The 25,877-nt window shown below is 39.5% G+C and overlaps 2 protein-coding genes across 2 annotated transcripts in view; one reads left to right on the forward strand and one right to left on the reverse strand.

The window, feature by feature from the left end:
- The window catches only part of RBKS (ribokinase), a 64,670-nt gene extending 52,482 nt beyond the window's left edge, over positions 1 to 12,188 (reverse strand). Inside the window, exon 1 of the mRNA XM_088524261.1 lies at positions 12,022 to 12,188. Within this exon, the coding sequence (XP_088380387.1) occupies positions 12,022 to 12,071 (50 nt within the window). The 5' untranslated portion in view covers positions 12,072 to 12,188. The remainder of the gene's footprint in view (positions 1 to 12,021) is intronic.
- A 199-nt stretch (positions 12,189 to 12,387) lies between these two features.
- Positions 12,388 to 25,877, forward strand: part of BABAM2 (BRISC and BRCA1 A complex member 2) — a 161,411-nt gene continuing 147,921 nt past the window's right edge. The window contains exons 1-2 of the mRNA XM_088524258.1: positions 12,388 to 12,462; positions 15,393 to 15,552. Coding sequence (XP_088380384.1) covers positions 15,425 to 15,552 — 128 coding nt within the window. The 5' untranslated portion in view covers positions 12,388 to 12,462; positions 15,393 to 15,424. The remainder of the gene's footprint in view (positions 12,463 to 15,392; positions 15,553 to 25,877) is intronic.

Raw genomic sequence — 25,877 nt, forward strand, 5'->3', positions numbered from 1 at the left:
CTTGGTCTTTTTTGTCTAGCTTAATATTTTGCAGACTTGATCATGTGCTATGGGAAAGGATCCATAACACAGAGACAAAAAGACCTCAACTCTTTTTAAAATCTGATGTTTGTGACTTCTTTATGTTTTCATCCCTTTCAATAATTCCCTAAAATACCTTATCGGAAGACAGAAAAATTTCAGTATTTGTGAAGAGACTACCTCAGGATTTCAGCTTAATATGGTTTGGTTATTTAGTTAAACAGTTGGCTAGATTTGGGTAAGCCTATTCAGCTCTAGGTGCTTAGTCTCATTTCTGATCATTAACGACTGAAAAAATTATTAAGGAGCAGTCAGAAGATACTGACCCATGTGATTTTATATAATTTACAATCTGTTTCCACAGCACAAACAAATGAATGATGAATTGGTGCAGAGCAGAAGGAATCTTTTCAATCAGTTTTGCCACCAGGGAAAATACGTATACCAAACACACAATAAAAATGTTTTATTTATTTATTTATTTAAGGCAGACTCTCTCATTACTGAGTGGGTAAACAACTGAACTGACACAGCTGGTGTGAATATCTAGCAAGGGAGAAAATGAAATGAATGGCTGAGACTACAGGTAGGAAGGACAGTACAGCAATAATTTCTTATGAGAGTTTTGTCTCTTCCAAAATAATACTGTATCACTACAACCTCAATTTAAGATAACAAGAATTTATACCATGTGGAATGAGAACAAACTTCCAGAGCTCTTCAAATCCCACTTTAGACCTCAAAATCAGGTTCGAAGAGGAACTTCAGTGAGTATTTCTGCTGATCCTCTGCACAGAAGCAAATTTTACCCTACCAGGTATTAAAAAGCAAAGCCAACATGAATGATCTATCCAGGTGAATGTCCTTAGACATTTATGGTAACACACAGTAGTGCACTTTGGTGAAAGAAGGTTGTAATCAAGACAGAATTCCTGAATTTCTTAGCGGTAGGAAACCTTCAACATAAAGGAATTGTTTACTGGACTATCTCCTAAAGTGAAAAGCTTTCTCAGGGCACAACAAATGTATAACTTTTCCTTATATCAGCAGCAGTTAGACTTTAGGGAAAAGGTGGGCACAGCACTGGTGGTTTCATAATCCGTGGTACAGGTAATTCTCAACTCAAAGCTGTGAAGAGATTTTATTAAAAAAAAACACAAATATGAATCTATCTAAAGATATTTAAGTCTCAGCAAACATTCCATCATTCTTACCAAACATCTGTTTTATATTTAAGAAAGATTGTGGAAATTTTCAAAATTACTACTCTGACTTTATTTCCCTCCCACGTTGATCTTCATTGATGTCTCTCAATTACATTATTTTTGGATTGTAGTTACATAATTATTTCTAAGGCGCTCTGCTGTGGATGTTAGAATAGGCTGTCTCTGAGACATACTGTGCTCACCCAGTATAAAGAAGGCTGCCTACAGTTCCTATGTTGAACTGAATTATATCATGATGAAATACCAGGCTTAAAGTGAAAAGCAATACGAAGCAAAACAAAACACAAAACCCTTGCAATCCTAGCAAAGATAATTATACTGATAATTACGTGCTCAAGGATCAAGATAAACGAGACAATTTATCTGTTCTCTACCTTTTAAAGACAAGATTTAACAGAAAACATTGAACAGTGTGGAAATAAGATGTTGGAGGGGGTGGGCCAATTTCACCATAAGGTGAAAGTTATATATTTAAACTAAATATCCCAAATTCTCAATGGTTTCAGCAGACAGGTTATTATGTTGAAATTCATCCTCAATTCACTATTAAAAAAAATAATTTCTATCTGAAGTACAATCAAATTATAAAGCCATCTATTAAAATCTTAAGTTAATATAACACTAAAGCTTTTGGCATAACGCTGAAAATTTGCAGTGTGTGTGGTGGGGTGCTTGGGCTTTCCTGGTCAAGGTTAACTCAGCTGTCACAAGCAGGAATCTCCTCTAGGCAAGTACCTCAAGTACCTTTTCACTATCTAAGCTCTCTTGGGGGGAACATAGATCTCTAAATATCAGAAAGACACAAATCTGTACAACACTGACTTGTGAAGTCAGCTGATAATCCAAGCCAATGTCTTCATTAATGCTTAGAATTTCATTAGCAACAGGGAGTGGAAACGGATGGACTATTTGCTCATTTTCACTACATGGAGGCCTCCAAGCTCCAGCAAAAGTACCAGTGGCTTTTCTCAACAGGTCATTTTTCTTTTTGGTCCTTCCTGTAGAGAAAAAAAAAAAAAAAACCACTAAACACTAACAGGATATTCCCAATGAAAAATATTAGCAGGCTCAGACAATGAGATGGAAGAAGGTATATTCAGTCTTATTACGGCCATGAACACAAAAAATGCCTGTTTAGCCAGCTGAGTGCTAAACATAACCCATCCTCCCTAATTATTTCTATCCTTTATGTTTAAGCTCTGTCCAACATATCTTTTTATCCTTTTTACCTATTTATACTACGAAGGCTTCTGCATTTTGTAAAGAGGAATCTGACAGAGGATAGGAGGTATAGGAAGTGATGGATGGGGTAAATCAGCAAAAAGGAATTATGGTCCTTTGGAAGCAGGAGTTAATTTTGGAAAGATGAGAGACAGGAAAAAAACAATCCAGAAAACAGCACTATAAGAACATGATGTAGGAAGATAACAATGAGAGGTGGAGGCAAGAAAGAGGAAATCAAAGATGGTTCAGGGATGACATGCTATTGATCTAGTACAGGAAACAGAATTAAAAATGGTCTAAGTCAGAAAGGAAAAGAAAGAATAATAAAACCCATAGGAGAGCAACAACTGATACATTCTGGAACATTACCACCTTCTTATTTTATAATTAGCTGCCACAAAGATCAACGTGTTCTATACAGCCGCACCTACTTAGGCAACACGCTGGTGAAAAATCACTTTGTATTTTCTTTAGGCTCGAAGTATGTGATACTAGGCTTGGAAGGAAGCAGGGATGTCAGCATCACATAACTTACTGTTGCTTGATATAGGGGCTAGCAACTGGAACCATAAAAACAGGCAAAACAAAACCTTTCTGGTAAACTCCAATGGAGAGAACAGCTCAGACAGCTCCTGCAGGCAACGTCATATATATGCCTGCCCAGAGTGCTTTTACACAAATTCGTTACCATCAACTCTGTAAGATTTTTACTGCAGCTTTTGATTTGTGCCAGCAGCTCCTTACTGTCACAAGTACTAAAATTCACCCAAAGATGTTTTTGCCTAGAAATATATCTAGGAAGAAGGTATTTCCATTAACAGTACGGCCATCAAATAACTCATTAATAAGATGGAAGAGAACTCATCATGGCATTCTGTGTCTCATAAAGGAGAAGAAAATAAAATGTTCTCAGTTTTGGGTGTCACAGTATAATACCTAAGAACTGTATTTATTTTAACAAATATTTTCAAAGGAGTTTCTTCAGACAATTTCCCCTTTGACTATTAGGAATATTGTATAGCAAATATCTCCAGACTGAGCAGGCGAGAGATGTATTAACTTAAATAGTCACCATATTCCAATAATAGCCAGGAAAACAGCCAAAATTCTGTAATTTATGTGGAAGGAATTTATGTGTGGCAAACAACCATAGATTTATTAATAACACAACATAATATTCAATCTGAATCATTATGTTACAGCAAAAGCCAAAGAAACACCCTGAAGCATTGGCAATGCCCAATTTATTACTTTTGTACGTTCTATTTTCTTGCAACTGCACAGATGCCCAAGAATGCTCCAGAAAGCAGAAGACGGCAGTTGTGCTGTCTGGAAAATGGGATGACACAATGTGAAGCAATGACCATATGCTGCTGTGCATCGCTGAATTAAAACGGCATCTTGCCGGAGCAGAAATGAACACAAACCCTTCACTTCTGATGTTGATATTGGACACTGGCAATTCTCCCAACAACCTCTTCTGTGATCGTAATGTTACTATTTCCTGATCTTTCATTTTCTTCAGAAGCTTCATTTGGGCATTGGCAGGGCCCAGAGAGACCTTACCATGAATGCAGAATGAAAGAGAAGCTGCACAGTCAGATGTTAGCCCTATCAGCTGACTGCATGCTTAGTAAATACGTGCCAGATCTCTTAGGGCATTAGTAATCTCAAGTCTCCAAAAACCTGCATATAATAACTCAGTCTTTCTTTCCTTGTTTCCATTCCAGCCTATTTCTGTTTCCATACATGAATTTTAATGGGTGAAGGAGTTTCTTCGTAGTAATGCTCCTAACTTAGTAATAATTTCAGGGAACTCCTTGCTACATACCAGACCACCATTGCAAATGGACACACATAAGTCTTGTACTTAGTGAGAGGATGTCCTTTTGAATTTTATTTTAAATGGTTCACTTTATTTAAACAGATACTTTATGACAGTTTATTTCTAGTGCTTGGGAAAAGAAACAGGATGAAATGTGCACAGTAATAGTACATTTCTATAATTAAACTACAAAACTAAAAATGGCTGCAAATTTTGTCTTGTCTTGGAATACCTAGACTAATAGTCTCATTTTTTTATATTTTAATTTTTAACTAGCCTCTCTTCCCTCCCTTTTTACTTCAGCTTGCTTGGAAAACTCTACCTCTTTTGCTTTAAAATCTGAAGTACTTTCAAGGATGAAATAAATTACACCGTGAATCCACCATATTCATTTTGTAGCATTAACAATTGCTGTAACGCTGTCACCAGCCCATAAGAAAGCATGTACATACCTAGGGAGACTTACCAAAGAGATTCAGCTACTGATAGCCAGCAAATAGGCACCATTACTAGGAGATGCAAAGACTGGTAAGTACTTGTTTCACTTTTGTGGGTAGTGTGGAAAAGTTTACTGACCTTTGAAGGGGAAAAATCCCTGTCTGGTGAGACGGGAAAATTATGATCTTCAAAGTTAAGTTATTAAGTAGCTCTGAATAACATAAAACAATAAGGACCATCATGGTGTGTGCAACGAGTGTGCTTTGCGTGGTGAGAGAACACAAGATGGAGCAGCTGATTTTCTCCTGCCATCAAAAATATACCCCAAATAACTTATCACCTGCTAGGCTCAAAACGTTTCTTAATTCATTTACTCCATTACCCAAGTGAACTCTCCTGAGAATTAAGCAATAGTTTCCCTGCCTCATATGGAGTAAACTTAAAAGCCTGGTAAACACAAGTTTTATCTCACAAACCATAATTTTTAATTGCTAACACACATAGGAAGGGCATAATCCTCCACTGATGATATCATAGTCTACTGCCATGGAAATTACTGCAATATCATAAACACAGGTTTAAGATGACCTCACTTTAGTAGAAAAAAGGGAAATTTCTGTGGAATGTGAATGACACTGGGAATAAACACACAAAGATGATATACAGGGGAAAAAATGATACTATACAAGGAAAAAACAACAATACAGTAGTTGGTTAAAATATGGAAGGTGAGGATGACAGCTAGAAGTGCAGCTAAACAAGCAGAGATTCTCCTGTCCAAACACCATTTTACAGATTTTGAATTACAGAGCGCTCTGAACACACGCTGGGGTTCTGCTCCCTAAATTTGCTACACCAGACAGGCATGAAATCCCTGCCCTGACAGGCTTACAGTTTAACCACATGAACAAAGTATGGTTATAAGAATACAGTGTAGGATCATAGAACAACATTATAGCTGGAATGCTTCCTAGAATGAGTAAGTACTTAAGAAGTGGGAGGAAGAGAACTGTACAGTTTCTCCAAGCACACAAAACAACATGAAGTTAGACACAAATTCAGAAGCAAGATCTCAATGTGGCGAGTGCTAAGTATTTTGGCATCAGCTCAGGCAAACATATATATTCAGCCTTCAGCTTTTAAGCACTGAGAGGCGTCAAACAACTCCAGGTCTGGAAGTTATAACTTGCGTGTGAGCTACGCACTGCAGCGAGCCTGGAATGTAGAGTCCTGTGCAAGACCCTGCCTTGAGAAAAGGAGCCTGGGCCGACAGGAGGGAGTGGAGAAAGGTAGAGGATGATAATGATCTCACTTAAGTAGAGCCTTTCATCTTGGAGGATCTCAAAGCAATTTACCAACTTAAACAGCCCCAGACACTGCAGCTGGTAGGAACAGAAGCAGACAGCTGAGAACTCATTCCTGGGAAGGAGGAGGTAAAAGACTACGGACTGGGTGTCCTATCGCAAAATGCTGTTGCTGGGAGAAGATACCAATCCTAAAACAAAGCTTTTCCCTGATCCTTGCCATGCAGCCACACGAGAAAACTGCACAAAGTGAGCAGGCAGACAGAGCTGGCAGAAAAGCAGAGGGACAGCTGGGGAGCTGTCACTATGTGACAATCCTAAAACTGTAGTTTCCCTTTTATCTCAATCCCAAATCCATAGTATACTCACACTTTCTGCAGTAAAAACTCCAGTCTCACTTTTTTTTTTCTCTTTTTTTTAAACTTCTTTAATTTCTCTTTACCTTTCTTTTGTCTTCCTACCAAGCAGACTCTGCACTCATAATCTCCAAAATGCTTTGCAAGTGCACAGTAAGACAAATACTAGGTGCTGCCTCTGAGTTCCTGGGAAGCCACAACTTCAGCCATGGCATTATTCACGCAGCACAGGCCTGACTATAATAATATTAGCTCCAAAGTACTACCAAATATGTAGTATTAAAAATAAATAAAATAAACAAGTTTAAAAGAACAAGAGTCATGTTAACTATTCTGTCCTGAAATGGAACTGCTTCTGGAAGGAAAGACAGTGCCTAATTATAGGTCACAAAATGAAGACACCAAATGAAAGAGTAGCGAGATTTTTAATTAAGAACCCAGAAAGCAACACTTTTCCTACTCTTAAGTTAAATGACATTGTGCGGTCAATTTCACATTTATATTTCCCAAGACTCTTAAAGCTTCCAAAACTTGATTTAAGACAAAAAAATAAAAGGTTTTATGGGTAAGAGCCAAAGACAAGTGTTGAGCAGGTGTTCTACACACCACCAGAGCTTCTTAGATACAACCTACAGCATCCTCTGTTACACAAACAAGAGTTTCTTTCACAGAGTGCCAGCTGAGATCAATGGCACACTGTTTCTGACTTGGAGTTCATAAACTTGTTTGCAAAAGCAGCTTTTGTAATGGGTTAAAAAAAGTGACTGGTGGCCTTAGATATTTTGTGTTAATTTAAGTAACATCCAGGCAGACATTTTCTCCTCTTTTCCCTCTTTCGTATTTGGTCATCTTCTGTTAAATGAACTTTGCTGAGAGTACAATATCCACTATTTTAAATACATTAAAACATTAAGTTGGAGATTGCTTTCACACCCTAAAATAGACTGGTCATACAGATGTTGGAGGTGGGAGCAATTTAATAACCATTCACAGTGATTAATACCTCTTTTGAACCAAATGAGCTTTGTAGAAGGCCTCACATGAGGTTATAAACATCTGGGACATTTCTCATATTCAAAAGCTGCATGTGAAGAGAACACAGTTTTCTGAAATTCAATATTGAAGATTTCATCAACTTGTTTTTTAACTTGGATGGTAGCGGGGAGACATGAGCTAGATAACAGCTTGCTTTCTGCCAGAGAAGGGAAGGCAGAGGGGAGTTTCTCAAACCATACTTAGATCCTCTAAAAGAATCAAGGCGGAATACGTCCTGCATGTCCTGCACTTACTGAACATCCAAACTTTGCTAGGTCAGAGAAGATGACAAGGGAATAGTACAGGCCCTGAAATCAAGCCCAGATTTTTGACTATTACATAAACCAAACAATTCACAGATGACACATTCTCTCATGCCTTGATGCCTTCTCTGGATCCAAAAGATTAATTTCCTCAACTGGACTAAGCTTGTATTCCTTCGCAGTTGCGCTTTCCCATGCTGCTGGCAATGGCACTTTGACTAGAATGAGGAGTGGCTGCTGCAGGGGGAAGCATTACAGCTAAAAACAAACACACAAATTAAATGGATTTGAAAGATTCTAGACCACTTCTCTCTGCTGCTAGGAGAAGCCGAGAAGCAGCAAAAAAAAAAAAAAAAAGGCAAGAAAAAATATTAAAAGGTGGTGACTGTGCATGCATGAGAAGTGATGGAAATGAGCACATGTGGGAGAGGGAGACCTGGAAACAAAGCAAAGAAGAAAAAGTTACACGTGAGACTTTCTTTGCTCCTTCAAAATACAAACATAAGAAAATTCCTTTACATATTCCCCAGAAAGGCATACAATTGCGGTCCCAGATATTACACTTTAAAAAAGAGAAACTACAGACAGAGCTTAGGATCATGGCCATTTCCACACCAGAAGAGGCCAATATTTTGTTCAACAACCAATAATCACCATTAAGAGCAAGATGCAGAATCTCATTATCAGAGGTACCTTTGCCATCTTACACAAAGTAGCTCTATAGCAAGGAGCCAAACTGTGCCAGCCTTCTCCAAGTCCAAAGACATTTGTGTCCTTGCGCATCAGGCTACTCTGGGATGTGAACTCTAGATTTGTCACTGTTGCTCTCTCCAGCCTGGCAGCACGCTGCTTCGCAGCTCTCTGCTTTCCCTGCCATGTCTGTCTTGTCTTGCAGAGCGCTTCCAGTCAGTCACTTCGCTTGTTGTAATAATTATTAACGACAGTGGTTACGACAGGGGGCTGAAAGCCAGAACTTTTAGTTCTACTCCCCGGAGGGAATGAAGCAATCTGAGCGGAGGAACAATGTCCACTCAAAACTAAGACTTCAAATTTTGAAAGTCCTAACAAGCGTAGTTTTCCAATATGCTGTGGCCTCATTCTCTTAAAGTGAAGAACTGTTGCTGTTGTGACTATCCAAAGACTTTTTTTTTCATCCTACATCTTGTTCTTTGCTTTTGCTGTTTTCAATTGTCATGCCAGAGTTTCTCTTGTTTATTCTAATTGTTTTAGTGTGTCTGACCCTCATTGGTTTATATGTTTAGTCTTGTCCTGATTTAATATGAATTAAAACGCCACTGCCACAACCAGTCTGCAAATGTGAGTCAGAGCAGAAACTATTTAAATAATACTATGGATGGTACCCGTCTGGTTTGATATCTAGATCATACAGAATAATGCTGTTTTTGTTTTCTACTACTATTGCTTGCTATTGCCAATGAAGTGTTGATTGTGATTGTGACCACAAATATGTTTTGTTCCTGGTCCTACTAAGCCAAAAGAGTGTGGTTTGCTGCATGTATGTACGTGAGGTTGTTTTGATTATACTAAATTCACTTTGGAAAACCCACATTCTGCCACTGCAGCGCTACAGGACAATAAGAATTTCCAGTGAGAATAGTATTTATAAAGCAAAGCCTCTTCCCTTTGAAAGAATATGTAGGCACATCATCCCTTCTTCTGAATTTGATTATTTCTACTTGAATATTATCTTCATCAGAAGGTAGTACCTTCTCTTTCCTTCTTATTCACTGAGCAAATTTCATAGCAAATTGTGCGCTTCTGTTTTGCACAGTGGTTACACTTCTTTAAGTCATTAGTTTATTGTGCTGAGTAAAACCATTGGTATTTTTTTCTACTGTGACTCTGGCTACCATATGTCTGGTGGCCGCTTTAAGCTTATCTTTCAGATTTTTAGTACCTTTCCTGTAAAGACCTTTGCTTACCACTTTGCCACTCTTCGCTTGTAGTTTTCCAGACAGAGGGCCAAGACTGGGGTCTATCAGCTTGAGCTATAACATAGCACTGCCTAGCCCTGGCAACCAACACAATTATCTTCTAGGAAAGACAGGCTTGCCTGGTGCAGAAGCCGACCAAACACATGCGCCCCAAAGCTTGCGCGGCCTCCCTAACTTGCCTGGCATTCACTCTTAATGCTGTCTACTCTATGGCTTCCAAACAGATGCTGGACAAGTGCTTAACATGATCATTGCTCTCACTGCCTTTCCTTACTGAAAAAACAGCACAAATGACAGAAATCTTATCATCTTTGGTCCCCGCTAAAATGCATCCTAGCTTTAAATCTAGAATATACAGCCCCCACTAAATCCCAGACCTAAAGACAGTCAAGACGCCCTTTTGGCATCTATACTAATCCTAATTTGGCACTTTTTATTACATCTAGGAAGCTTTACTCGTCATTCTCTGGTCATTTTTTTTTTTGTTTTCCACATAGGGATATCTCAGTTTATAGCCTACAAGATTGTCAGGTATCTTACCAAGGGTTTTGCATCACAGGATAAACGTAAATTGCTATTAGGTAGAGTTTTCAGTGAGATTGAATTTTTGTGAAATAAATTCAAACCCACTATTTTCCCTAGTTTATGAAGTGCCCAAAGTCCTGAGTTATTAACAGAAAGAATGAGGTAGTCCACTCTTTTCCCCTTGAATCAAATTATCTTATCACAACTAAAAAGCCAGTAAAGTACAGGCTAATAACGGTGAGTCAGACACATTCTTCTGACAGCATTTGTACCATTTAAGAAACCCTCTCAGCTCAGTGTAGATATCTTGCTTTCAGCCCCTTAATCTTAGTACAACAGCATCTGTGACTACAATCCACAGTTTAATCTCCAGCTACAGTGAAGCCACTTAACAGGGCTTCAAATGACCACATTTCTATCAGCAAAAAATGTGAGGGTATGTTTTGTTGTTGTTTTTAATAATCAAGAAAGAACCCAAAACTACAGCTGTCAATAGTATTTAAACTCATTAAATTTTTCTTTGAGCTTTTCCACATTTTAGAGGGAAAGTAAAGGAAACTTCTTGAGACTTATGCACCTCCGTTTATATTTCAAGATATGTCACAAGCATCTGATCACTCATATATATGCTAATATCAGTTCTGCAAGATCTTCCTTTGACTTACAAGGCAATTCTTCTTGGATAACTGTCAGTGTGTTCTGCAGATTACATAAAACGCTGAATCTTTATGACACAGGATCTAGGAAGATTTGAGATTTTTATTGTTCTTGGAATACACATCTATGCCTAGATTGCACTTACTCCTCATAATATTCTTTTAACCATGCATTCTACCCTGTCTTGACTCACGGGCTTTGATATAATTGTCTGCTGATTCAGATTGAGAAACTGCTTGTTTTTCTACAGTAGAATTCCCAGCAGGACAAGCTGATGCATTCCAGACAGATATATATTTTAAGCCCTGTTTTAACCAAGTCTGCATATATAGTTTTAAAACAGATGTGTTTAGAAAAGTGCAAATCAAGGATTGATTTACTAGTCTACTGGTGCTGACAAAGTCAAACAGCTTAGGTCAGTGTTTGCCTCGCTGCCAATGCTTGCAATGTTGTTTGAAGCCTTTTGATATATAGTATTTATTACAGCACTTAGCAGCTGGAATAAAGAGCATATACAAGCTTCTCCGTTTCTGTTTTTCAGAGTTGCTTAATTCTACCTATGTGGAAAAAAAAATGACGATGAAACCATGGTGCCTAAACCTAAAAGGAAAACGCCTAGAAGAATCAAAGGGAATTAATCCATTCATTAAAAAAAAGGAGATTTTTCATTAATTTTCATTATCTTGAAGCCAGTCTTGGGGCGCAGAGGGACTTTTTTGGGGGGGGAAGGGGTCCCATTTCCACCTCTGGATCTGTGTAGGTGCGAAGCGGGGGGAGTTCTTCCCTGTCTCCCTCACTCCTCTTCCGAAGCGCCAGGTAAAACGTAGCCTACAAGCCATGAAACTAAAGAACCATCTTTACCGGGGACCACCGCAGTCTCTTCAGAGGACGGCACTTTCCCGGTAGCCCTTCCAGCGAGGACACGCGCTTCGCACCCACTGCGACTTCCCTCTTTATTCGCCCTCCTCACACCGCTCAAACGCCGCTGTCAGAGCGGGCAGCGCCGAAACGGCCCCCGCGGCGCAGCCCGCGGTGCGGCCCGAGCACTCCCCGCCCCGGGCTCCCATCAGCCGGCGCCGCCGCCCCAGCGGCCCCGCTGCCTCCCCCGCCGCTGCGCCTGCCCCGCGGCTCCGGGAGGCTGCGCGGGGAGGCTCCGCTCCGCGCGGCCGGCCCAGGCTCCTGCCCCACTAACCTGACCAGGTCGGTCATGCAGGATCCCACCACCACCACCGCGGCGGCCATGGCAGGCCCGCGCAGGCCGCACCGGGCCCGCCGCCTCCCGGGTTGCCAGGGGCAACGCGCGGGGGTCCTGCGGCGGCGCGGGGGTGCCCCGGCGAGCGCCTGCTGCCCGCGCCAACACCTGCCTCCCCCCACCCGCTCGGGCCGCAGGAGGCCGCGGCCCCGGTGCGCTCCCCCCACCGGGGCGCTCTGCGCGTGCGCGCTGCCAGCCCGGCCCGGCAGCGCCGCGGCCGCCAGCAGCGAGGCCGGGAAGCCCCCCGCGGGCCCGGGGAGCCGGGGCGGCGGCGGCGGGGGGAGGGAGCGCGCACGGCGGCGGCGGGGGCGCGCACGGCGGGGCGCGGGCGGCTGCGTGAGGCGCGCGGCCGCTGCCGGGGCTGCGTTCCGGCCGCCGTAGGTATGGCGGGGGCGGGGGGGCGGGAGAGGCAGCGCCGCCGGGACGGGCCCGGCCCGGGGGCGAGCGCGGCCCGGAGGCGGCGGTGGGGCCGGGCCTCCCGCGATGCCGGCGGGCGCGGCCTGTCCTGCCCCGCGGGAGGCCCCGGGGCGGCCCTGAGCGGCGCCGCTTCGCTCGGGCTGGCGGTGGGAAGGGCCGCGGGGCAGGAGGGGGCGGACGAGGGTGCTCGAGTCCCGGGCGCCGGTGCCTGTCTCGGCCCCGCAGGCGGCGGCGCCCTCGGCGAGCGAGAAGCCCCAAGGCCCGGGCCCAGCGGAGAGCAGCGGGGCTGCCCCGGGCGGCTCCCGCGTGTCTCGCAGCCCGCCCCGTCCCGCCGCCTCCTGCGCAGCGGCGCGGCCCGCGGTGCCCGGGCCGAGCGAATCCCGCGTGGGCCCTGCCGGGTGCCCGGGGCCGGCCCCCGGGCTCAGGTTACCGTGAAGCGCAGGCTCCGTGGCCGGCAGGGCTGTAACGTGCAGGGCTCAGCTAGTTACTGTAGGCTGTGAGTCCAGAAGGATTACGCTGCTAACTTGTTTGCTCTTTGCAAATACTTTGTTTTGGGAGGGAGACACTCTAGTGAATTTCAGTTTTTTTATTATTACTCCCTTGGGTTAATTTGGTATGTTTGTGTTCTGCCTCCAGCACTGCAGGAAAAAATACATGTGCATGAGAACTAGAACTTAAGGGGATGCTGCTGCTTGTGTTACAGTTTGTAAATCCCCTTGTTTACAAAACAAATCACTGAGTCTAGCTGATAGTGAGACTTTGCTGTGTGGTTGCAGGTCTGAAAGACATGGTGCAAGAAATAAAAAGAAAAATGCTTAGGAGTTCCTTGAACCTTGTTTTGATAATATCTATGTATTTTATTAGTGCAAGGGTAAGGGATGTCATCTCATAGTCCATTGTGCCTGTCTGTATCCAGCTTTGCTCGTCAAGTGCATCTTTCGTGTCTCAAAGTTTTGCCCTCTTAGTGGTTATCACCCCTAAAATGTGTCACGCTATCAAAACGTATTTTACGACATTCACGTGTCCTTTCAAAAGTGTGAAAGAGAGCTGGTCTCTTAGCATGATTTCACATCGCTCTGGGTTAAGAACTGAAGTTTTTCTTTGTACCAGAGAACTGGCAGAGTGAAATGGGTGCCCCATTTCAGCAAAATCCATCAGTTTAGCTTAAACCTATTATAGTTCAAGCTAAGCCACTGGACTTTGCTTTGAAATAGGTCAAGTATGGGCTTGCGTTCTCTTCTGCCACTTCCTCTGGGGAAGAATAAAGGTGAGTGGGCAGTAATTTTTGGTAGGAAAGAAGTAACAAACAGAAAGAATCATCCTAAACTGCTACTGGGGTTTGCTAAGCAAGCCTATGCTGTTGCTGAATGTCAATTGCGATACATCTATCAATACAAAGAGAATATATATATGTGTGTACACACACAGATATTTAATCTGCTTCTTTAGCTGCTGTAAAATGTAAAAAACAGCCTATTCAAGATAATTATTGTAGTTAGGAAATCTTCCTGTAGTGGTATTTTAATTTACCTTTCAAGTGCTTTCGCTTTGTTCAAATACGTTCAGAATAGCTAGGATAATCCTGCTTTCTTGAGGGTTGGTTCACAGTACCTCAGTGTGAATTAATTTTTTAGGAGATATATTTATAAATCCAGCGTATATAATTGCTACCAATTATTGAGAACTATCAGGTTTTAGGAAAGCCATTAGTTGCCTACTAATACTTGAACTGAGTAAATATTGTATTAGGAATTTGAGTTGCAAATATTGCAATGAATTGTTCACGCTCTATAGAAAATTTACTAATACAGCAATCCATATTATTTGTGAGTAAAAATGAGCAATGAAATGCTTGTGAAGGCTTGCCCAGAGTTATTCTGTAAGAGGGTAAATGCTGTATTAATTGGTGTTTTTCAAATCCATGGATTTTTTTTTTAAAGTATCCTCTAATGGTCCTATTTAAGGTATAGGCTCCTCCACCCAAATTGTGAGTGTTGTATTTACATTACCTTGAGACATTTGTGTCTATATTTCTATAAAACTCTATAAAGTTCAGTTAATTTTCAGATGGAATGAAGTGCCTAAAGGTATGATGCACACAAAGCTAATATTTTAGTAAGTTACCGTTTTCCTTACTTGCTCTTCTCCTGGCAGTTTCTGTTTGTCCACATTGTCTAGGTTTTTTTTTTTTTTTTTTTTTTTTTTTTTTGTGTTCCAATGGGCTGGAATACGCGTATGTTCAGAACAGATTTTTAGTCTTAAGCCTTAATGGTTTAACTGATAGGTTGCACGGTTGTAAGCTCCTCTGAAAATACTGTGCTTGAAGTTTGTTTTTTGAATGATGTCTTTAAAAGAGTACAGCGATACCCTTTAAAGAAAAGCTGTGTGTTAGCCTTTAAAGAATAAATACGAATTACTTTATATAGCTACTTAACAAAGTGATATAAAAATAATGGTGATTATGGTTATGCTAATGGTAGTTGGATTAGACTCAAATCCTGGTCCCATCACAAGTGGTAGCAGAAGTCAGATTCAGAGGGAGCAGAAAAGCTATCCAGACTCTGCCTGGAAAATCTCCTCAATAACCACTGTGGAAGGTCAGGGTGGACTCCCTTTCCCTTCTTTTTGTTAGATATAGGATCCTAACTACAGGAGTCTAGGTAGTGAGTCTGGTTTTACATTGATAATGGATAAATAGGCTTCCTTGATTGTTACTGAGGTGGCAAGATAAAATTACTCCCTGTTCATTTTTCCTTTATAAACCTGTTCACATTTCAGATGCCTTGCATTCCTGAGCATTTGAATCCATAAACTTTTCCTTTGATAAGCACACAGTATACGTGAATTTATATCAAATAAGAAGGATTTTTTTTTCCCTTGCCCTTCCTATGCAGCTCAAGACCACGGGAAAGAGGAACACCTTAAAATGTCGCCTGAAGTTGCCTTGAACAGAATTTCGCCAGCACTCTCACCTTTTATTTCCAGCGTGGTCAGAAATGGGAAAGTAGGATTGGATGCTACAAATTGTTTACGGATTACAGACTTGAAATCTGGGTAAGTGTGCGAGTTCCTTATTGAAAAAGAAAACCCAACTCCAAAGCAGCAGTTCAAGATGTCTTCACGGGACTGGATTTTACTAGGTCAATATGATTTCCAGTGCATCTGTAGCTGACATACTAGCTATATTGTTTCTTTTTTTGTCTTACTACCATTTTCTAGTGTGGGGATTTAATTTGTCACATTGTTGGCAATAATAATCTTGTTAAAACGCTTTCATCACTGCCACATGATAGTGCTGTTTTTCAGCAGTGAGCTAGAGTTATGAATACTCCTTTCTGTTTATCACTAGGTTACTTGATCTTTTCTATAAATTAAATACTCCAAGATAAATTTGTATGACATTACCTGTAGATGTGAATATGCTAAGTAAGAAAACAACAGCAGCAACAGCTGGCTGTGGAGCCAAATGTTAGAATTAAGCTAAGTTACTCTTTTTATTTCTCAGTCTAAAAGGGCACCTGATGGTTTTCAGAAGAGAAATAAAGTTTGAGATGCCTTTTTTTTTTTTTAAGGACCCTGTTTAACTGCCATAAATAAAACTTGGGCGAAATGAAGTGCTAGGTGTAGAGTTCTCTTTGGGTGCCCTGCCGTGTAAGGAGACTCCCAAGGTGGCCAATAAAGAATTCAAAAGATGGAAGGTGTGAGAAATACCTTTGTTCTAGAAATGAGCACCTGACCCTGATTCAGGTTCTTACTGGAGAATGGAATTCAAATCATGAAATTATTTTGGCTCTAGGTGTCTAAATAACTGTTTTGGCAGAGACTACTAGTTTTTTGTTTGTTTTTATGTACTTTTCTGGTGCCTGTTTTGGAATGTTAAAACTAATCCAGTAAGTCTCAACATTTTTCCCCAATAAACTGTGGCCACTCTTTAGTATCTGGAGCACTACCTCACGTCACTATTATTTAAACATTGGTTGAAAATAGTATTGAAAACTGTGTGTAATATGCTTTTTTAGGCTGCTTTATTATGGTTTCATGAACGCTTTGTAGGTGTTTTTTATTATTGTTGTTGAACAGTTTTGTTGCCTTTTCAGGAAAAAGGTCTGAAATCTGTGCTATGGTTAGTGTGAAAAGAATTGTTCCCTCCTGCCATACCCGTAAGGTGCTGTGACTGAATTCATGTTTACTGGGAGGCCTAAGAAGCTATAACCTTGTTATTGCTTCTCTCTGGTTTGGCATTAAGGCTTACAAAGTACATGACACAGGTTGAGCAGTTATGCAGCTGCGGCTCTCCATTCATGCTAGACCTTGTTTTCTCTTGAATTAGTCTCCTAGGAAGGCTGAGATGAGAGCTATCCCACATTTCTCCTAATGAGGCTGTGAAAGATGAATGCAAAAGGTAGAGAGAAAACACAGCTGTAGTTCAGTGATGAAGGCATAGGCTGATGAGGTGGGAGAAAACATTCTGTTCTGTGCCCACTGATTTGCTTGTGCTGTCTGCCTTAAAAATAGGTTAAAATAATTTAAATCAGTGTTTTCCAGCTGACTCGGAGATATTAAAAAGTTTTTGTCTGGTGATGTTATTGAAAAACCTTGAGTTTGCTTTGATAAAGCCTGAATGTTTTCTGAAAGGCTAACCTAAAAACCAGAAAACACTCCAACCACCCCCTCAACCCAATATTTCAAATTCTTCAGTAACTATTGAGCATGGAGTCTAGAACACAAGGTACAGCCCCTGAGGGTGGTTGTCCCAAATCATGTTTAAAGGAATAGGTTCTGTTATATGCAAGTACTAGCAATGTTAAATTTTTATCTTGTTCTGGAACACATAAATACTTTGGTATGTGCTTCATTTCTTTTTTTTTATGTTCAGGCTTGTTTATGGGTTGAGGTTATTTGGAATTGGTATAGTCAAGATTCTATGTTAGTGAGAATTATTTCTTAAAGTGTTCTTAACTTTTTGCAAATGATTTTTTAAACATTATTTTAAAACAAGATCTATTAGCAAATAATTCCTTGTCATTTCATTGAAGTTGGACATCTTGTTCACAGAAGAGGTTTTGTTGTATCTGCAGAAATTTTTTTATATGTATTTGCTATAAATATGTAATTTTAGTTTATGAAAATGCTTGTCACTGTGGAAATAAAAAATGAACAAATTCCTTGCAAATTACTACTTTATGATGTAACTTAGCAGATAGACGATATGAAGCTACTTAGAGCATAATATGGGCATATCACAGAATTATAGAAAAGTTTCTTCCATAACTCATGGTCTAATTCAGGGATCTTTAAGTCAGTGGAGTTCTGGGGCTCAATAGACTGTTCCTGCGAGGCTCAGGAAAGGGATTAGCAAGCGAAAACCCATCTTGTTTTCTAATGCTACTGCCTCCAAAAAATGTGGGTCTTGAAGAGTCAAAAGAAAACCATCACCAACAACAAAAACTATCACTGGCTTAATCCATCCTTCTTCCCTCACATCACATCCTGCAATTAACTCTTTAAAGTTCTTAATTTCCTTAAGCTTTCATGAAAAAAAGTAATAATGCAGAAGAAACAGAAAACAGAGCCTAATGTAGGTGGTAACTTTCTGAACAAACAGAAATACAGGGACAGAGAAGTGGGGCATAAACAGAAGGAAAAAGGAGTGCAGTTAAGGCAGAAAAATGGGAATGAGGTCTTGGAAGTTAATTACAAAACTCCCTTCACTTGCAGTGGTGCTGACTCAGGCTTTACATATAAAAGGTGAAACTTGAAGGTAAGGAAGAGGCTCTGGATTAAAGGGTTGAAAGTGACTAAAAAGCAGTTTTTGGGTGAATGAATTAATTATCATCATTTGTAAATGCTAGTGTTTCGTTCAACTTTAGTTTTAAATAGTCATTGTGCATTTATTCGCATATGAAAGCATCTGTAGAGACAAGCTAACCTCAGGCTGGCTTAAATTATTATAGAACCTGCAAATATTTTATGATTTAAACAATTCTAAACTGTTATATGTGGAATTTTAAGAATAAAAAATTACAATTCTACTGTAACTTTTAAGAAGCTAAAGTCCTTAAGGCAATCTCCTCAGTAGGTAAAAACTATGAAGATGAAGACCTCTAGAAGCTTCTGGATGTGCTCTCACTGATGAGTGTGTCAAGGAGAGCAGCTGCCTGATTGCTCCAGTGTCATGTGCCACCCTGTTAATTCTGATAGAAAACCAGGGATTGGCATAGTGCCTCGCTTCCCTGCGCTTCCCCAGCGCTTTACAGTGCGTATAAAACCAAAGGGCAAAGGCTTTGTATCTTTTTATTGTCCATCACATCCAGTTTCATAGGTTTGAGAAGCTGGAACTGTGTTTGGGGAGGAATGATGGTAATATTCTGAATATAGTAGCATTTCCAAGGCATTGCCTGTTTGGTGCTTTGCTTTTGTTGTTCTCCAGCCCCCAAGTGGAATGAATTTCCCATTTGTTTCTCCTGTGCAAGACTGAGTTCCAGGTTTATAGCTTCTGTTAATTGATTTTGGTTTGTAAATGCAATCATGTGTTTTAAGTCTTTTGGATCTGTTTTAAGATCTATTTTAAGTCTTGATTATGTTTGGAAAGTAAAATGATGTGTCTTTTCAGTACAGAATGCTTTTTGTATTTGTTTTCATTTACTGACTACTTAGTTTTGTTTTGCCTTATGAACAGTATTAAAGAACTTATGCTTGATTAAAACTATGAAGTATGGTGCTATGTTAATTTGCTCTGCTTGGGAGAGTCGGAGGGAAATGTGGTTGAAATAATGGTGGCAAGGGAAAACTCTTACCCCTTTTCAGTGCTTGGGTGTATAAATATACTATAATAATATGTTAAAGTTCCATGATGTCAGTGTGTGTTACAAACTTTTTAAACAGCCTTATCAGGCAATTTACATGCGTGTACATCCATGAGTAGGGCCTTGAGGATCCATTCCTATTAACAGGAATTATATGACTCCTGTTAATGCAGAGCGCCTAAGGAAGAAGTGTGAGTACCCACCAGCTGTGCTTAGCAATATGGCATGACAAGAAAGAAGGAAACCTTTCAATAGCAGTAGTAATCAAAAGTTTAGTGGTACAGAGTTACCAAGGTAGATTTTTATCAAGTTTGCAAAGCTTTTTTTTTTTTTTTTTTTTTTCTTATAAAAAGGGCTGTGGACCCTGCAGCGAACAAAAATAGAACCTTGGTGTTAGCTCACCTGGGAAATGTAGTGCTGTTAGCAGCATTGACTCTGGTGATACAAAAGCCTTGGAAAGCCTCTCTGTTGCATTGATAAAAGGTATTCTTTGAGAAGTCAGAATGGATCTAAGCATTTAACTCTTGCACAGGGTGTTAACTTGCTGCAGATCCCAAGAAAATTGTGCTGCCCCTTGAGTCAATGCCATAAACTGTCGCTCAGTATCTCCAGTGGTGTGTCTCTGAAATAATGACATCTTAATTAGATATTAAAATCTACTTATAGCTGGCTGAATTATGACAAATGTATTTTTCTTAGAGTTTATGCATACAATCATGGGAAAGATATTGAATAGACAAAATTAGATTAATTTGACGTAAAAGGATATTTAATTATTGTATAACATAGAATTTGTTTAAGAGTCATTGTGACAATGACTCAAAAGTTAAATCTCTGGTAGTTGCCTTGGAAATGCTTTTTTTTTTTTTTTTTTTTTTTTTTTTCCCCCCCCCTTCCTACAACTGTCCCTCAAAGCCCATGTCTGAACCTTAAGTTATGATGCAGGCCTCTTGCATTACTTTGTTTTTAAAAATAGATTGATGTGTTGCAGCAGGCAAAATTTCCAAAAGAATACAGTGATAAAAATTCATTCTGTTATTTTATTCACTTAAGGAATGAATATTCATTCCTAGGTCCCCACTGGCAGCAAATTTGTAACTTTCGTACTTGTTTGTAACTTGTTTGGTAGGTGTTGGATGTTTGTGTTGAGATCAGTTGTGAAGTTACGTGATTAGTTTGTAATACTGTGTTTTGTTCTTTGCATCTGCCTGTTTATTATTCCAGGCTCTCTGATACTAAATTATATTACAATTTCTTTTGTTTCTGAAAGAAACCTATATAAAAAGTGATCAAAAGAATGTAGTACTGTCTGGAGCATATTTTTACTTGCAAAGGAACTCTTGAGTTGTAGTAAGATGCTTAGAGCTTGCCCTGCTTCCTCATGAGCAGTAATGATTTGGGTTTTGTGTTATCAAGTAGTTGATAACGGTATGCAGTATGTTCGATACTTCCTTTTCATTCGAGCGCTTCCCCCTTTTTAATGTAAATACACATTTTACAATAGTATTTCATGAAATAAAGTATTTCACTGTAAGAAGCAAAATTTACAGTAGTACAGCAGACGTTCAAAAGTTTCGCTTTGTTTTGCCTTTGATTAGTTTGAACTGAAAGTTTCTGCTTAAGTTAGTTGAGAAAATTTGCATTCCATTCATAGTTATCTATAGGTAGATTTTTAACATACATTTTGTGTAAATATAAAGTTTAATCAGTCTGACTTTTCTGAATGCAATTGCTATTATAAAAGCTATTTTTTAAAATAATTGTATTCTGAGTTGTAATGTATGCTTGAAAGGATGTGATGGCTTCCAGGAAAGATACGGTCTCTTGAGTCTTACTCCTATATTGAATAAGTTATAAACTATTACTTATTTTGCATAGAGTAGGCAGTTTCCTTCCAGTTTCTAGTAACAGATGTATTTTTTCTCTTCAAGAAAACTTCCTATAAGCAATGAGGCTTTTGACACTCCCAAGGAAAACTGAACAGGGAGAAGAAGGTGAAGCTCTGATGAGGCGATGCGAGACAGTTTTCACTGCAGAACAGCACTTGGAACAGCACTTTTTCTGCTGTCCCAGAAAGAGGGACTGTCTCTGCATTTGGGTTCTTGTGGTTTTGTTTCTGTCTGTTGGAAAAACAAAGTGAAAATATCTGCCTGATAAAGATTCAGTTTTCAGGGTAGTGCATGTGTTGGTGGTTTTGCAAATGTTCTTCAGAAATGTGTTGGCATTTTATTGCTATTTTTATACAAGGTGCTTCAAGTTTTTCAATAAGTGCTTGCTAGTGTCAGATGCAAACAAATATGCAAGTAAAGTCAGATGCAAATAAACAAATAATTTTTTAAAAAAGTCAGGGCAGCATTACTTAATTTTGTTAACTTTTGCCTCGGGTTTGAAAGACTACATATTTTCATGAAGATCTATACTGCGCAGTGTCTCTGCTGATATTTTTAGATTGGGACAGTGAGTGACTTCTTGCCTGATCTTGCAAAAATTGAATGCAGTTTCTGTCAGTTTTGTGTTTTGATTTAAAAAAAAAAAAAAAAAAAAGAAACTATTTGGTACACATGCCAACTGTTTCCTTCCCAATTTGTTTCAAGAGAGCTTGACATGATGTAGTACTAATTTACCTGCCAAGTACAGCTGGAAAGAAATACTGTAACAAGTTACTTAAATGTATATTTTGGCTATCTGTGCCTTGTTAACTCATTGCACACTTACATTAATATACTGCCGATTTCTGTCCAGGACTTTCTGCTGTTGTGATAGTTCCCAGCATTATGCATCGCTGCAGGAGGTAAAAACTCATCATAAAACTTGCTTTTTTGTTGTTGTTGTAAACAAATCCTCTCTATGAGGAGAACATCAGAAATCTCATTGGGAGCCTGCTCCAAAATTTCTCCCTCTCCCAAACACCTTCACATCTCTCACACCTTAGAGATCAATCATTTTTTTTAGTTAAGCTCGACAGATTCTAGCATAACATGGGTTGTGGATGCATGATGCACTTGAAAATAAGCTGAGGACAGCAACTGTCTTTAAAATTCTTTGGTTCTTCTAAGCAGAGAAGTTGTTACTGGTTGGTAAGTTCTTCGAGCTTTGCAATTACACTTCATGTGTGTCTGACTTCTGCGTGTGCCATGACATCAAAGAGCTAGTGCACACTTGTAGTGAAACTGAAACAAAAGATCATTTGACATCTAGTTTTTAGCCTGTTCGCTGCAACCTTTTGATGATTTCAGGAATTTTAAAAGCATAGGAAGTGATCAGAGAGTTGGTCCTGACAGGCTGCCACAGTCCTGACTGTGGAAGGTCTGGTTATACCATGTTTACATTACAGCCGGTGTTAAGTCAAGGGGGCTGCTCCTATAGACCCCTCTTGCGAGTCAGCGACAGGAAAGCAAGCAAGCCATGGAAGTTTGCAAGCAGAATCTGTATGCTGTTTTCCAACTGCACATTCATTCTCTGACAGTGTGGGAAATGAATAATTGTTCAAGTCTTTTCTTACGACATGTCGGCTGTGCAAATTTCCATAGAAATTTTCAAAGGGAAGTTTCGTTGTCCTAGCAGTCTCTTTGGCCAACAGGTAGGTTGGAGTCTATCTACTGCTGCCCTTTTGAGTGCTCCCTTATCTATGTCCTGGATTTTCTTGAACCGTCAGCTGTGCTGCTCTTTTTTTTGACTGAGGGTTATATGAACTTGTGACAGTTCAGTGGATCTGTCCAGCACTGAATTATGCAGTGTAGGTATAACAGTTCTATGGGAAATAGAGTAGGCCCATCTATGCAGTGGTATGTCTGAGCTATTTTACTCTTTCTTGAGATATTTAGCTTGGACACTTACTTGATGCAGCATTGCACAGGAAGATAAGCCTTGAGGCTACAGCTGTCAAACTGGAAGCACACATATGAAAAAAATGGAACTTATAAAGAGAACAGAGTTTCTTCTGCTTCAAGTTAATATTTTTATTGAAGATGCTGAATTCAGTCTCTGAGGTTAAAGGTGAACATCCTGTGCAATCCATGGTAAAGAAAAAGTAGCAGTTAAAAGAGAACATTTGTGTCTCCTCCCGTCTGAGAGAAAGGAGTTGGGTGTCTTCGACCTAAACTCCCGAGCGGTTTGCCTTAGTGGGTGTTTTGTTTGTTTTCTCCTTTGTACTCTTCAGTAAATAGTTGAATGAACAAAGGAAAGGTTATTAGGGCTGAACACTTAAATTATTTTAAGTTTAAAAGAATCGTATGGAAACAGAACTATCTTTTCATCTTTAATATTTTTTGTTTCAATCTCCTGAATAAAAATTGGCTTACAACTTGTGCAGTTCTGCCATTGATTATTTTCGTTGGAGCAGGAAAATACAATATATTATGTTCTGCAATAACAATATTTATAATAAGAACTTTTTGTACTAATATATTGCTGTCTTCCCTGTTTTTTAGGCTGCTATGATTCTAATTGAATTGCTAACTTGATGCTTGGTGTATTACTTGCTTCTAAGAGTTTAAAATTAGTGAATCAAATATGTAGAGGTACCTGACCAGAAAGCTCTAAAAATATACAATTAGGAAAAAACTTCAAAAGGAGATGTAAAAAGAAAATATATATGGTCACTGGACTCTTTTTTTAATCATTTTATCAGTTTATTAAATGGTAAAATATGTAAAATGGGCTATGCTCTTAGTCCTTATGCTTTCCTAGTACCTATTCATGGCATTTCACATCTGAACTGTTTATTTTCTTGAAAAAATACTTAAGTGGAGGGCTGTAATAGCTGTTAAAGGTGGTATTGAGAGCAATGCTAACAGACTTAAAAATCTTACTTATAATAGGTCAGCTTTTGAAACTTTCTGTATGAATATGTTCTTCCTGTGAACACTGAAAGGATCTGAAACTGCAGGTGGTAGACTGCAATTTCATACTTGACAAAGAATGGTTCCCTTTTAGAGTGACCTAAAAGCAAAAATATTCCCTGTCTGATTTTTTTTCTTCAAAAATTGAATTCACATTAGTGAAGGGTAGAAATAGTGCATGACTGATTATCAGGCTCTCCCTTGTTACAGTTAATAGGTAATCAAGTGGCAATTGTGAAAATACCAAACAGGAGTTTGAATTTGACAGGAGGGAAAGGAAAGAATGTAAATCCAGGGGGCATATCTTCAGCTTTCTCATATGCTTCTCTAAAATTTTGCCCGTGTATTCCAAGGATTTGGGATCCAGGTGGTCTTTACATTACACGTGCATTTTCTTGGCCCGAATTCATGACAGAAAGATAGTAAATGTTAATAGTATATATTAATTCAATTGTCTATTAACTGAAGTGTAGTCTACTGGAGTGTGTATTACAATCATTATTCCATTGTAATTTGCTTTTTTTTCCTTAGTTTTTCAGTCATTCTTTCATGGAATTTCCCCTTACTGTTTCTATCATATTCTTTTGGAGAGTATATGTACACGTATAGTTGTTGAGAGGAGTTAAAGGCAATTGCAAAAGTATAAAACTCTTAACAAAAGCAACAACTTTGCTTATAGTATATGTTTCTAAAACTGCCTATTTATTGATAGCTGTCTTTTGTCACTTGCTATTTATTTTTGTTAATTTTTGTCATAATTAGCTCTTTGAGGCCCATCAAAAACAAAATTTATCTCCCATCCTAAATCATAGGGGTTTTACCAGCACAAACTTTTGAAATATTTTTTTTAATACACTTGTAAGCATGTTAAAAATGTGGTTGATTAGCAACTCTGTCTTCGTATTCTTTTCATGGTGGCATTTTCCAACCTGCATTACTGTTGTGATTGAAGCACTGTTCTAAAGAAAGCTTTCCTAGGCAAAATCAACAGGGAACCTGTGATACCAAACGAATCCCAATCATGTGGTTTTGTACCGGCTAGCATTTGGCATAGACTCTCTGAGATGGCTTCAAAATCCATACAGGTGTATGTATGTACAAAAATAGGTTCCTCTTTTTCCACCTCTGCAGTTGTCCCTGTTGAAGATACACTGAATGGCTGTGGTTGGCAGAGGCTCAGGAGTTTGCGGGACTTCTCCCACTAGAAATTCCCGCAGATGCAGAATAAGTTTGAGGTTAAGTCCCAGTTCCAGAAGTGGGAAACTTCCCCACTTGGCACATCTGTTTTGGCAAATTCTTTCTGTTAAGATGCAACTGTTCTAATTTGCTTTATTAATGATGGTCATCATTAGATTATTTTGTACATGCTGCCAGTGAAAGCAGGTAGCTATCAGCTGTTTTTTAAATACTTATTTGAGCTTCAGTCTTTACAAAATACAGATATGCCCATGGTGCAGGAGGAGATTGAAGGGTTATTTTCTTGGTTGTATATTCTGCCTCGTATCCTAGTCTTCTCAATTCCTGTTAGCATAATGTACTTCATATAATTAAATGTAAGTATTTATCTACAGGAAAATCAGAATTTATAGAAGGTGAAGTTCTTTGGAATATGTCTGACATTTGGAGGCACTTGGGGGTTATCAAATAACTATGGATTGAAATGCTGTTGCAGTTAAGGCATATCAGCAGTACTAACAAGATTCAAAATTAATAAGAACATTTCTATTGCAGG

The sequence above is a fragment of the Tinamus guttatus genome, unplaced genomic scaffold, assembly GCF_059628265.1.
Source record: "Tinamus guttatus ecotype Peru unplaced genomic scaffold, ASM5962826v1 Tinamus_guttatus_pri_ptg000208l, whole genome shotgun sequence".
Taxonomy (NCBI): domain Eukaryota; kingdom Metazoa; phylum Chordata; class Aves; order Tinamiformes; family Tinamidae; genus Tinamus; species Tinamus guttatus.